The sequence below is a fragment of the Eptatretus burgeri genome, chromosome 13 (genome assembly GCF_056783735.1).
Source record: "Eptatretus burgeri isolate ZD-2024b chromosome 13, Ebu_testis_v1, whole genome shotgun sequence".
Lineage (NCBI taxonomy): Eukaryota > Metazoa > Chordata > Myxini > Myxiniformes > Myxinidae > Eptatretus > Eptatretus burgeri.
In genome coordinates, this window is record NC_140973.1 from 76,527,297 (window position 1) to 76,542,119 (window position 14,823).

Consider the following 14,823-nt stretch of genomic DNA (forward strand, 5'->3'; position numbering starts at 1 on the left):
TCACAATTGACGCTGGGGACCTGAGTATGTGCCTTTTCAAGGTTTGATATTGTTGCGGTCTTCGCGCCCGCCGGCGTGCGAACGGCCACGTAACTCGAATCGCGGCACGTCGCCCACCGGACGGACAATCCAGTCGTGACCCTCTCGGACTAACGCCGGGAACCAGTCACGGGTGGACCTTTCGGTCTCACCGCGATCGAGCCAATCAGCCCCCGCGTGGGATAGGGTTGCTCGCCAAATTCGAACTACCTAAGTACCCACGCGGAGGGTAGACCGGGCGATCGCACCTCGCCGCAGGTCGATTCGGACACGGGCCACTTGGCGACCCGTTCCGTACTATCAGAATAACCGGCGGTGTTATCGTCGACCTCGACGGTTCGATTAATTATCGGGCGTATTCAGCCCACTACCAACCCTTTCGTGAAGCAAGATGGGGGTTCAATGGGGAAAAAGACGAGCGGCGGGAAACAGTTCAACAATAAAGCACATTTATTCTCGGCACACGGGAAGCACACAAATACAATTCCACCAAATGCACACAAAAAGAAAACACAATTCCATTTACACAAAAGCAAACATAAAAGTGAAAACACAGTGCAGAGCTAATACCGACTACCGAGCACACGGCAACACTTATACAATTCTACTTCACAGACGGCGCCGACAACACATACCCAAAACCAAGGAAAAGAAATACCCTCAAGAATGAGGTAGGCCTGGGGCCGAGACCTGGTCGGGCCTACCCGTCTGGTGATGAGACGCGGAGCGCGATGGCCCCGCAACCCGCGGGCCTCGTGGACAGTGCCTGGCAGGGGGGTGGGAACGGGGCCCCCTTGGTCGCACTATCTCAGCGCGGGGGGAAACAGGAGGGTGTTGCTGATGCTCGGGGTATAGAGGATCTTTATTATGTGCGCGACGAGCGTCTCCACCTCGGCCAGGTCGCGCTGCCGGCCTCCCAGGGGTGCACAGCTCCTTGCACGACGCGAGCACCCCCTCGTCCGCCCTCGCCGCCTCTCCACAGCTCCGTCCCCTCCGTTCCGACTCCAACGCACACGACGAGCAGCTCCACCGCCCGCGAAGTCTTGACTCTCTGTTCCGACTCCTTCGCCTCGTTCCGACCTTTACTACTCCTTTGACTGACGAACACCGTCCTTTTATCCCCCCGTAACTTCGCCTTTGACCCCCTCCCTTTGACCTTTCAACTCGCTCCCCATTGGCCCGAGAAAAAGTGGGCGTGAAGGCTTTTTGATCCACAAATTTGCATATATCGATCGCCCTGGGGGCGGGGCCAATTCGCCCCTCGCTCACCGATTGGACGGCAAAAAGTGGGCGTGTGTCGTTTTCGATCCGTTTTTGAAGCAGAAAATCCGTGATTTTGTACACGCTGTTCAACGTGCGCCCTACACGAGTCCAGCATCGGTGCCCATGAGTGGCGCGAGATGACGGTGATGCGATGGTGGCGAGTTGTGACGGTAAAGGTCGTGGCGGTTGTGGTGAAGCGGTGGTTGTGGTTGTGATCATGGCGGTTGGTCCAAAATAAAGATAGTAAAAGAAAAACGGCTATCCTGAAGAGTCGCAGCACGTATAAATGACATGTATTCCCACTAGACAACGGGTTTGGGCCTAACTGCACATGCACTTACCGAGATACCTCACCTAAGGGACCTGAATGGTGGTTTGCGAATCTGGTAACCACAACACTACCCCCTTCCCTTTTTACAGACTCGTCCCGAGTCGTCAAATTTTCGTGTGCCATCATGTGTAGTTTTCCCCTAGTACATTTTACCTACGGATCCCTGAGTGCGACATTCATGGTATTCGTGTCCCCAAAATAAATAACCTAAGGGCTGCGTAACTATCTAAACAAACTCACTCACACGGACGACTTAAATAAAATTGCCGGCGCTAGACATACATGCCGGGGGCGCACTCATATGTACAGTACATCTTAACCTTAACTTACAAATTTTACACTAAACCATGGCCCAGGATCATCGAACTCTGCAAAAAGAAAGCAGTTCGCAGGGAGCCAGGCTGCCCACATGCAGTCTCTGACTCAAACAATGCAGGTGACAGGGAACGTGGCTGGCTGCTCACACGCAGTCCAAGGCCTTCCCTTTTGAACTGAACTCAGTGAACCACAACGGTGCATGGGCCGCACAACGCAGTCTCCGTGCCAGCTCAAGTGGCACACGCAATGAGCACAACGAATGGATGCATGAATGGATGGACGCAAACACGGTGCACGGGCCGCCACTGCAGGCCCGTGTTGTAGCTGCCAACAGGGCAGTTCTCGCAGCTTGCAAACTGTTGCCTTCAGATCCTGGCGCACATGGAAATGAACAGGGGGGGGCAAAGCAAAAATTGAACGGGGCTTGTGAACATGGGCAGTGGGCATGGCATGGCAAAGGTGAGCAGGCAAACACAGCCCGCAGAAGAAGGCCGCTGCAGGCAAACACAGCCGGCAGACAAACTGGCCGGCACAGGCCTCGAAGAAAAACAGCCAGCAACTGAACTGGCCGGCACAGGCCTTGCAGCACACAGCTGCCGATGATCCAGCCGGCACAGGCCTCGCAGCAAAACAACAGCTGCCGATGAAGTTGGCCGGCACAGGCCTTGAAGAAAAACAGCCAGCCGGCAGATGAAGTGGGCCGGCACAGGCCTTGCAGCAACACAGCCAGCAGATGAAGCTGGCCAGCTTTTGCCGTTCAGTGGAGGTTGGTGGAGGAGTGCGGTGGTGCTGGCTGCTTGAATGGCGGGCTCGGACCCACCTGCCTGTCTCCCTCCCACCCTATCGCCTTTGCCTGTCACTGTACATACCCACTCCCTTAATTTGTCAAACCCCAATTTAGCCCCAACTTATTTTTTTGTTGTTTTTATTTTTACTTCCCCACTATAAATCGTCCCCTAACCCCCTTTATCGTCTTTGTTCGGCTAACCTATCCTGTCACCTAGCCTACTCCCAACCCCTACGTTCCCTTCCCGGAGGGGAATAAGGGAGAGCTAACGTCCTGTGTCGAGGCCCAACGAAGCCTCAGAATGGCCTCCCCAGAGTTCGGCGATCTTAACACCAAGTGGGTCAGCGGCCCACAACGACAACGAGGGGATGGATGGTGCGGAGGGGCACATCTCCTAATCTACCCTAACCATTTAACTGTTAAACTACCCCGGGGCTTTCAACAAAGCGCCTCTCGCTTAAACTATTGGTTCTAACAACCCAGATTCCCGTCGCCTGTGTTGGTGTCCTCACAATTTCGGGCCTCGCCCCCAATTTTCTCTCCGTGCCCTCACACGGTCTCCTGGCTGGGACACGTGGCTCCCTTTGGCAGGCACGACCCTCTGCCGAATCTCCCGCTATGGCACCCCGGGCACTACACTGCCTCCGAGCCTACCAGCTCCCTAACACCGGGGAGTGCCCCCCATGGCACCTCCCCTGAAACGCACACGTGGCAGGCCGGCCTCCCGGGCCCCTTTCCGAGGGTCACCCGTGCCCACAACACTGCCCACGCGGCTAATGGCGCCCCGGGCCCCCGCACCAAGCAGGCGCACCCGTGCCCACTACTCTATCCCGGCCCCCCATGGGCCCATGGCCTACCGCGGCCGACTAGCCTGGTGCCCGGGGTACCCTCTCAGCGATACTCACCTTTCGCAGCCACGCTCCCAAGCCCGTCAACAGGGCTCCTGCACCCCTCCAAATGGGTCTCGAGCCTACTTTCCCACCAACAACAAAACGACCTCCGTTTTGTAAATTTGACTAACCCCCTAACTCACTTTATACTGACCCCGGGGTCCCTTGGGCGGGAGTCACTCCTCCCCCCAATCACTCATCGCACCATGCATTCCCCATTCGCTCCACTCACAAAGACCCGCTGGCCTCACTCACTCATCATGTACTCACCCTCACAACTCACCAACCTTTCAACACACACTGCTGAACTCTGCCATCCTTCTAACTACCTCCCCTAACTAACTCGTGCTCCCACGTCGTCCCTTATACTACAGCACGTTCCTTTTAACCTACGTAGCTAAACTACGTCCCCGCTACACATCCACAAGTCTGTCACTGTCTCCAAATAAATCACTTTATTTCCCATTTTCCCATCCTAAATCTGGCTACAATCCCTCTAACTAATCCATTCCACGGACTCCATGAGGACTTACCCCTGCCCCATGAAGTCGGTCTAACTAAGCTAACCCTTCCCCCTAACTAGTTTCCATCCTGTGCCCAGGTAAGGGGGTCTTTCACCCCTTGCCCAGGAATCCTGTACACCCGAAAGTGAGGCTTGCTTCTTTTTTTTTTTCTCTTTACATGCGCAGCACCTGCGCGGCAACTCAGAGCTCGCGCACTTTACACCTGCCCGTGACGTCATGCAGCTGCACGTGTTCCTCGTCCCTCCTTGGACGGGACCATCCGGCAGAGATACCCCTCCTGCTGGATTCCAACCCCACGTGCAGCCATGGCGTCACCGTGCGCATAAAAAAACAAGCCCCACGTCTCGAGGGGTTCCCCACGCGAACACATGTGCTTTGCCCGTTGGAGCTTAACACACACGATCGCGTGGAGAACCCGTCCGGTCCAAATCCATTTACCTGCCTAAACTTTGTCCGTCCGCGGGATCGGCAAATCCACCGCGTGCGTTTCCGGACCGGGACTTCACTCTCGCAAGCGAGCACGTGGCGGTCTCGTGCGTTGCACAGCACGAACCGCGTGCTCACTGCTGGGTGAACCCGGCACGGTCCTCGAAACAACTACAGCCGCTACTCGGCTTTCTCTCCTCTGTCGCCGTCGTCGTCTCCATTCCACCCACGCACACCTGCGTGTTACGACGCACACAGTCCACTCAATCACATTCACACGGGGAGACGCGGCTGCGTGCTCCCGCATGCCAACCGACATCTCCCTCTCATACCGCTCTCTCACACACACGGTCTCCCTGGCACACAGCGACCTTGCACACGGCCGTTCACTCACGCGTGCCTCACTACTCACACAAACCTTACTACTCACACGTGGTGCTCCATTCACTCGCGCGGGGGCACTCACCCGCGGTGCCCCACCCACACACGCGAGGGCACTCAACCGCTGTGCCTCATCCACACACCGTGCCTCACTCATACACGCGGGGGCACTTAACCGCGGTGCCTCATCCACACACGGCGTGCTGGGAAGCACGTACTCCAGCACCATCGCCACCACACCACTCACACACGGGGTCGCTTCCACACACAGGGACGCACTCACACCTTGCACCACACACACAGGGACAACCACACTGGGGATTCGTGTCCCCACAAGGGTCTCCGGGGCCTCTACACCCCCCAAGCTCTCCGTGCACCCGTCCACAGCACTCGTCCCCTCAACCTCGCAAAGCACGACCGAACTCACCTGGTCGTGACTCGCCTCAAGGGGGCATACTCGCTCCCCTCGTTCCTGGAGGAGGCCATCCAGGTGCTCGCACTGGGTCCCCACACGCTCCGCGAGCTCACCCCCATTGTCCTCCACTACCTCCGTGTGTGTGTGTGCGTCACTTACCCCGTCTTCATCGTGTAGTCTTCCCTCTATCGTTCCCATCTCCCGTGTCTCAACTATTATTTCCGTTGTCGTCACCTCGTGTCTCGTCTCACACGTTTTGGTCTCCCCATTTAATTTTTCCCTTTCGGTCATCGTCACGACCCTCGCCCAACACGTTCCACGAATTATTTTTTCACCCGCCTCCACCGCGGGCCTGTCAGCCGTTGCACCCCCACCCAGCTCGTTTGCTCCCACACGTGAAGTCGCCATTCCCAGCTCCCTGGTCACGGCCTTCATGCCCGCCTGCAGGCATCGGCCCATGTTCTGCGTCTCACCCCGTAGCTCTTTCATCTCTTCTTTCATGTTTGCTTCCATTCCGTTCATTTTTGTATCCATCTTTTCGTTTATTTGTTGTGTATTCGCATCCATCGTCGTTTTCACTTCATTTGTATTTGTATCCATCTTTTCATCCATTTTTTGTGTATTCGCATCCATCTTTTCGTTCATGCCTTTCATTTCGTTCTTCATATTCGCATCCATTTTTTCGATCATTTTCGCATTCATCTTTTCGTTCATTGCCGCCAGCATGGTGAATAGCTGGGCCATGTTGGATGCACTCAGCTGAGCCGTTTCGGCAAGGGTTGGGGAAGGGTCTTGGTGGAGAGGGGGGAGGTGTCATACACGCGGCCGCTGCCGCACCCACCTCGGGCCCTGGGTTCAGTTGGCGAGTCCGTGTTCCTGCACAATCAACATTTCCTGCTCGGGATTCCATCCTGGACCATGGATTCTACACATTCTACATCCATTTCTAATACCCCCGGCTCCCGCTCGCCTTGAGACGCCATCTTGCTTCTCGTGAAGGGTTAATTTGTTCGCTCGTAATTTGGAGGAATCGGGGTCGCTTCTCTCACCCCTGGACCGATTCCCGTGAATTTCGCTGGAGACAGGAGAGCCTGTTGTCCCGCTCTCCAATACCAGTGCCGTGAGGAGGGCGATGAATTTGCATCCCACTCCTGACACCAGTGTTGCGGTCTTCGCGCCCGCCGGCGTGCGAACGGCCACGTAACTCGAATCGCGGCACGTCGCCCACCGGACGGACAATCCAGTCGTGACCCTCTCGGACTAACGCCGGGAACCAGTCACGGGTGGACCTTTCGATCTCACCGCGATCGAGGCCAATCAGCCCCCGGGTGGGATAGGGGTGCACGGCAAATTCGAACTACGTAAGTACGCACGCGGAGGGTAGACCGGGCGATCGCACCTCGCCGCAGGTCGACTTCGGACACAGGCCACTTAAGCGACCCGTTCCGTACTATCAGAATAACCGAGCGGTGTTATCGTCGACCTCGACGGTTCGATTAATTATCGGGCGTATTCAGCCCACTACCAACCCTTTACGTGAAGCAAGATGGGGGTTCAATGGGGAAAAAGACGAAGCGAAGCGGGAAACAGTTCAACAATAAAGCACATTTATTCTCGGCACACGGGAAGCACACAAATACAATTCCACCAAATGCACACAAAAAAGAAAACACAATTCCATTTACACAAAAAGCAAACATAAAAGTGAAAACACAGTGCAGAGCTAATACCGACTACCGAGCACACGGCAACACTTATACAATTCTACTTCACAGACGGCGCCGACAACACATACCCAAAACCAAGGAAAAGAAATACCCTCAAGAATGAGGTAGGCCTGGGGCCGAGACCTGGTCGGGCCTACCCGTCTGGTGATGAGACGCGGAGCGGCGATGGCCCCGCAACCCGCGGGCCTCGTGGACAGTGCCTGGCAGGGGGGTGGGAACGGGGCCCCCTTGGTCGCACTATCTCAGCGCGGGGGGAAACAGGAGGGTGTTGCTGATGCTCGGGGTATAGAGGATCTTTATTATGTGCGCGACGAGCGTCTCCACCTCGGCCAGGTCGCGCTGCCGGCCTCCCAGGGGTGCACAGCTCCTTGCACGACGCGAGCACCCCCTCGTCCGCCCTCGCCGCCTCTCCACAGCTCCGTCCCCTCCGTTCCGACTCCAACGCACACGACGAGCAGCTCCACCGCCCGCGAAGTCTTGACTCTCTGTTCCGACTCCTTCGCCTCGTTCCGACCTTTACTACTCCTTTGACTGACGAACACCGTCCTTTTATCCCCCCGTAACTTCGCCTTTGACCCCCTCCCTTTGACCTTTCAACTCGCTCCCCATTGGCCCGAGAAAAAGTGGGCGTGAAGGCTTTTTGATCCACAAATTTGCATATATCGATCGCCCTGGGGGCAAGGAGCCAATTCGCCCTCGCTCACCGATTGGACGGCAAAAAGTGGGCGTGTGTCGTTTTCGATCCGTTTTTGAAGCAGAAAATCCGTGATTTTGTACACGCTGTTCAACGTGCGCCCTACACGAGTCCAGCATCGGTGCCCATGAGTGGCGCGAGATGACGGTGATGCGATGGTGGCGAGTTGTGACGGTAAAGGTCGTGGCGGTTGTGGTGAAGCGGTGGTTGTGGTTGTGATCATGGCGGTTGGTCCAAAATAAAGATAGTAAAAGAAAAACGGCTATCCTGAAGAGTCGCAGCACGTATAAATGACATGTATTCCCACTAGACAACGGGTTTGGGCCTAACTGCACATGCACTTACCGAGATACCTCACCTAAGGGACCTGAATGGTGGTTTGCGAATCTGGTAACCACAACAATATCGTTCTTCTTCATCCATTTCAGCTGTTTCCCAAGTGTTTCCCAGCATTTTTTTTTCAAATTATTAATTAATCCCAAGGTTTGAATTTTCCCAAGGGAAACAGTTGTTTCCCAAGGGTTTGAAAGCTGTTTTTTCCCAAGGTTTGAATAAATTTTTAAAATTATTAATTAATCCTGAGGTTTGAATTTTCACAAGGGAAACAGCTGTTTCGCAAAGGTTTGAAAGCTGTTTTTTCCCAAGGTTTGAATTAATTGTTGTGCTTGGGAGATATTTGTGAATACATTTACAGAGAGAGGGGTGAGAGAGGAGGGGGGAGAGAGAGAGGCGGAAGAGGGGGGCAAGAGAGGTGGGTGAGAGAGAGGGGGCGTCACAATTCAAGAGAGGGGAGAGAGGAGGGGCGAGAGAGGGGGCGTGAGAGCAGGGGTGAGAGGAGGAGGAGAGAGGGGCGAGAGAGGAGGGAGAGAGGGGGTGTGAGAGGGGGGTGAGAGTGGGGGTGAGAGAGAGGGGCGAGAGAGGAGGGGGAGAGAAAGAGGGGGACAAGAGAGGGGGTGAGAGAGGGGGCGAGAGAGAGGGGGCGTCACAATTCAAGAGAGGGGAGAGAGGAGGAGGGGAGAGAGGAGGGGCGAGAGAGGGGCGTGAGAGGAGGAGGAGAGAGGATGGGGGTGAGAGAGGGGGCGAGAGAGGAGGGAGAGAGGGGTGTGAGAGGGGGTGAGAGAGAGAGGGGCGAAAGAGGAGGGGCGAGAGAGGAGGGGGGGAGAGAGACTCGGGGGGAGAGAGGGGGCAAGAGAGAGGGGGGTGAAAGAGGGGGCATCACAATTCTTCTTCTTCTTCGTTTGATATGACGTCACAATTGACGCTGGGGACCTGAGTATGTGCCTTTTCAAGGTTTGATATTAATCGGACAAGTGGTTCCCAAGTTATGGCCACTTATTTGCCAACTAATGACAGGACACGGTGCTATGACATCACGAATGACGTCACAAATCATCTTTTTTTTTGCACGATTGAGTCACAATTCTTCTTCCTCTTCTTCTTCGTTTGATATGATGTCACAATTGACACTGGGGACCTGAGTATGTGCCTTTTCAAGGTTTGATATCGTTCTTCTTCATCCATTTCAGCTGTTTTCCAGGTGTTTCCCAAGTTATGGCCATTTATGATACGGTTGGTCCGATCTAATTGAAACAATGCCCCAATCCAGTCGTCATTTACGAGAGAGAAGGAACGAAGCTGCACATACTGGCACGCACCTACGGGCCTGCACTAGTCTATCTATAATTCCAGCAATCTCTGTGTGTCTGTCTGTCTGTCTGTGTGTCTGTCTGTCTGTGTGTCTGTCTGCGACCGCTGTTTCTCGACAACCACTGATCTGATCTCATTGAAACTTGCCAGGTATATTGCTGGGGACTTGTGCCTTTTCAAGGTTTGATATTAATCGGACAAATGGTTCCCAAGTTATGGCCATTTATTTACCAACCAATCACAGGACACGGTGCTATGACATCACAATTGACATCACAATTCTTCTTTTTTTATTTTTATTTTTTCGTTTTTCTTTTTGTTTTTGCACGTAGGGCCACGCACGTACGGCCATGCACATACGGGCATGCACGTATGGGCATGTACCAGTTAGTATAGATTTATATTTTGTGTCCCACAGTGCGACCATTCTTGTTTACTTTCGGTGGGGTCACAAAACACCACGATACGTTATTTGTACATGTTAACAGCTAGGTTTCTCCAAGGAGGAAATTATCTCCAAGGATATTATTAGTGTTAATACTGTTTCGTTATATCATTAATATTATGTTGTTATTATTGGTGTTGTTATGACCTCTGCCAGCGAAGGTGAAGGAGAGAAATCAAGTTGATAAATTAACAAGAAAAGTCGTCGTGCAGAGCACTAAACTTACAAAATCCATCCCCCTCTCTAAAGGTTGCCATGGATACATCAAATTGTCCATTTCATTAAGATTAATATTGACAAAGTTAATCAAAGCTCAAGTAAATCGGCTGAAAATTGATTATTTTTCAGATGGAAATTGATGATTTTAGAAGTTTGACCTTGAGTTCACCTTTGACCTTTTGATCTCAAAAATAGTTGGTTTCCAAATTAAATGATGCCCGATTCCATTGCTGCTTAATTTTCAAGTTGATAGGATGTAAATTAACAATTTTTAAAATTAAATTTGATGGTTTTTGAAGTTTGACCTTGAGTTGACCTTTGACCTTTTGATCTCAAAAAAAAAGTTCTTTTCCCCAATTCAGTGGCACAATATGCAAATCCTTTTTCAAAGTTCAAGTCAATTGGATGGAAAATGACGATTTTATGATGACTAAATGACAACTACTTGGAAAATGACGATTTTATGATGACTAAATGACAACTACTTGGAAAATGACGATTTTATGATGACTAAATGACAACTACTTGGAAAATGACGATTTTATGATGACTAAATGACAACTACTTGGAAAATGACGATTTTATGACGAAATGACAACTACTTGGAAAATGACGATTTTATGACGAAATGACAACTACTTGGAAAATGACGATTTTATGACGAAATGACAACTACTTGGAACATGACGATTTTATGATGACTAAATGACAACTACTTGGAAAATGAAGACAAAATCTAAAATCAAGTCAATTGGTCAAACTTCGAAAAATGAAATTTGACCTCAAGATGATCTTTGACCTTTGACCTCAAAATCAATCGGCTTTTCAGTTGAGACAACCAGCACAACTTGGTGAAGTTTCGTGAAGATTGGTTTGAAACTTTGACCTGTCGGCGACAAACAAACAGAAAGACAGAATAACAAAATCGACTTGAAAAATCTTCGATTTCATTTATTTAATTAATATTAATATTAAATTAATAAATGTAATGAATAATTAATAAGGTGTTGATCAGATGGCGCAGCTCTTGTGGGAGCAAATGCCCTCCTGCCACAAAAGCTCTTGTTTAACATCCTCGTCTATCATTCCTCAAATTCGTGTGGAGACGTCATGGAGGTCATTTCCTCTCAGGAGCTTTGTTCAAATAGCCATGAATACAATTTTTAATCGTTGATTCTCCCTTCCTGTCTGAAAAAAAAAATCAAATCATTGATTATCCCTTCAACGCCAATATCTGAAAAGATATTTGAAACCTAATTGCTCCGTTTTAATAATAAAAAAAATCAACGTTGTTACATTTTGTCCGCTGAAAAACAATCTTTTATAACACGTGAGACGTGACAAACCTTTTTTGATGTAAAAGCGCTGCAAATCGAGTCTCAGCGGGAAGGACCTGCTTAAGGTGTATATCCGTAAGTTCAGTTGTGCCTTCTTCCTTTTTTACCTTGTTTTCACACAACGTTCAACGTTGCACTTTTTATTTCCTTCACTTCTTCTATCACATTTAGTGAAGATCGTCGCGATGGTTACAAAATGTTCGCACGCAATACCAAATTAAACATATTTTTTAAGAGCTTCTACTACTCTGATAACAAAAAAAAAAAAACCAAACGATTCATCAGATGGTGTTTGGTACCAGATGAGAGCAACGTTGCTTCCTCAGGTAATTATTTTATAAAAGCGAACGTTAAGAAATGTTTTCAAATATCCTTAACAGGGTCATGCCCGAACTGTATACATATCGTAGAAATATATTTATTTATATATTATGGCGTGTACTTCCTTCCGGTGATCCGGCTTTTCGCGGGAATTGTTGAGCGAGCAATCACTTGACGCGGCTTGGCGGGATTTTTTTTTTTTCTCCTCAGGTTTTTTTTTTTTTTTAAATTAAAACAGATTCGCTATTTTAGGAATTCAGCCGTCGGCGCAATTCAGTGCGTTTTTATGGCTTTGAAGGGAAGTCCCAAAGTGGTCCTGTTCGACTGCCGGAATGAAAGGTAGGTTTTTAATAATCTCATCCCTCACAATTGTTCATTTAGTCCGCGCTGGCCTTGTGATTTTTGCCCAGTTTTTCCTCACAAGTCGCGGTAGTTGTGAACCGTTGATGAGGATCCGTGGCGCCGTTTGTGAGTGTCATGTTTGTGGGTAGTGAAAATCATTGTGACGGTTCGATGTGGTTATAAACATCCTCGGTTCGAGTCCTTTGCTTTTTTTTAACGATTTTCTGCGATTTGTTTTCGGTTGTTTGGATTTATTATTTATTATTATTATTTTTAAATCTATCTCCGTCCGTCCGTTGCTCAGATATGGAAGCCGGCCGTCCTTTCGCTCGGTTTGTGTTTGCGGTTATTTGCTTGTGTATTTTCATAAGGGTGTCGATGTGAGTGTAAGTTTAACCACTCGCTAACCTAGTTAGAGTTCAGTAACCTTACATCTCCCCCCGTTCACCTTTGGGCCCGATATTTGTGGGGTTTTTTTGTTTGTTTAATGTCTCTGTGAAACATTATTTATTATTATTTTTATGACACTTTCCCCATATGTGTAATTGTTTGTTTGTTTACATTGTTTTTACTGGTACAGAAACACTAGTACATACTGTTACGGATTCGCGCCCGCCGGCGTGCTGACGGCCACGTAACTCGAATCGCGGCACGTCGCCCACCGGACGGACAATCCAGTCGTGACCCTCTCGGACTAACGCCGGGAACCAGTCACGGGTGGACCTTTCGGTCTCACCGCGATCGAGCCAATCAGCCCCCGCCTGGGATAGGGTTGCTCGCCAAATTCGACCTACCTAAGTACCCACACGGAGGGTAGACCGGGCGATCGCACCTCGCCGCAGGTCGACTTCGGACACGGGCCACTTAAGCGACCCGTTCCGTACTATCGGGATAACCGAGCGGTGTTATTCGTCGACCTCGACGGTTCGATTAATTATCGGGCGTATTCAGCCCACTACCAACCCTTTACGTGAAGCAAGATGGGGATTCAATGAAAGAAATGACGAAGCGAAGCGGGAAACAGTTCAACACAAAGCACATTTATTCGCGATGAACGGAAAGCACACATATTCAATTCCACCAAAAGCACACAGAAAAGAAAAACACAATGCAATTTACACAAAAAGCAAATGCGACAATGCAGATCTACTACCGATTACGCGAGCACACGGCAACACTTATACAATTTTACTTCACAGACGGCGCCGACAACACATACCCAAAACCAAGGAAAAGAATACCCTCAAGGATGAGGCGGGCCTGAGGCCGAGACCGGGTCGGGCCTACCCGTCTGGTGATGAGACGCGGAGCGGCGATGGTGCCTCAACTCCGCGGGCCTCGCGGGCAGTGTCTGGTAGGGGTGGGAAAGGGGCCCCCTTGGTCGCACTATCTCAGCGCGGGGGGGGGGGAAACAGGAGGGGGTTGCTGATGCTCGGGGTATAGAGGATTCCTACTCTGCCTCGAGTCCCGCGACAAGCGTCTCCACCTCTGCCAGGTCGCGCTGTCGGCCTCCCTGGGGTGCAGCTCCCTGCACGACGCGAGCACCCCCTCGTCTGCCCTCGCCGCCTCTCCACAGCTCCGTCCCCCTCCGCTCCGACTCCAACGCACACGACGACGGCCAGCTCCTTTTTGCTCCTTCTTCCCAACTCCACCGCCCGCGAAGTCTTAACTCTCTTGTCTCTCGACTGACGAACACGGTCGCTTATATCAGCCCCGTGGCTTCGCTCTCTCATCTTTGACCCCCTCCCTTCGACCTTTCACCTCGCTCCCCATTGGCCCGAGAAAAAGTGGGCGTGAATGCTTTTTGATCCATAAATTTGCATATATCGAATGCCCTGGAGGAGGGGCCAAATCGCCCCTCGCTCACCGATTGGACGGAACAAAAGTGGGCGTGTGTCGTTTTTGATCCGTTTTTGAAGTGGAAAATCCGTGGTTTTGTACACGCTGTTCGGCGCGCGCCCTGCACGAGTCCAACACCGGTACCCACAAGCGGCGCAAGAACGGTGGCGATGCGACGGTTGCGAGGTGTGACGTGAAGCGGTGCCGCGGTGGGTGGTTGATGTGGTGGTTGGTGGTGGTAACAATGGCGGTTGGTCCAAATTAAAGATAGTAAAAGAAAAACGGCTATCCTGAAGAGTCGCAGCACGCATAAATGACATGTATTCCCACTAGACAACTGGTTTGGGCCTAACTACACATATACTTACCGAGATACCTCACCTAAGGGACCTGAATGGTGGTTTGCGAATTTGGTAACCACAACAATACTATATATAAAACTTTCTGGTTGTTTGATTTTTACATAATATTCGTTCAACCCCCCCCCCCATTGAATATCCCCTCCCCCCCCATTTAATATCCCCTCCCTCCCACTTTAATATTCCCCCACCCCATTTAATATCCCCTCTCTCTCACTTTAATATCCCCTCCCTCCTCCCATTTAATATCCCCTCCCTCCCACTTTAATATTCCCCCCACCCCATTTAATATTCCCTCCCCCCCCATTTAATATCCCCTCCCCCATTTAATATCCCCTCCCTCCCCCCCCATTTAATATCCCCTCCCTCCCACTTTAATATTCCCCCACCCCATTTAATATCCCTTCTCTCTCACTTTAATATCCCCTCCCTCCCCCATTTAGTATCCCCTCCCTCCCACTTTAATATCCCCCCACCCCATTTAATATTCCCTCCCCCATTTAATATCCCCTCCCTCTC

At 51.0% G+C, this 14,823-nt stretch overlaps 1 protein-coding gene across 2 annotated transcripts in view; it reads left to right on the forward strand.

Moving 5' to 3' along the window:
• Positions 1–11,745: 11,745 nt before the first annotated feature.
• Positions 11,746–14,823, forward strand: part of DNMT1 (DNA methyltransferase 1) — a 101,391-nt gene continuing 98,313 nt past the window's right edge. Inside the window, exon 1 of one of the 2 annotated variants that reach the window (XM_085853161.1) lies at positions 11,746–11,769. Coding sequence is in view for 1 of the 2 variants with exons in the window: in XM_085853160.1 (XP_085709286.1) it covers positions 12,051–12,103 (53 nt within the window). In the remaining variant the exon portion in view is untranslated. Of the gene's footprint in view, positions 11,770–11,903; positions 12,104–14,823 lie in introns of those variants that run through there. The other variant, XM_085853160.1, reaches the window with a different exon arrangement.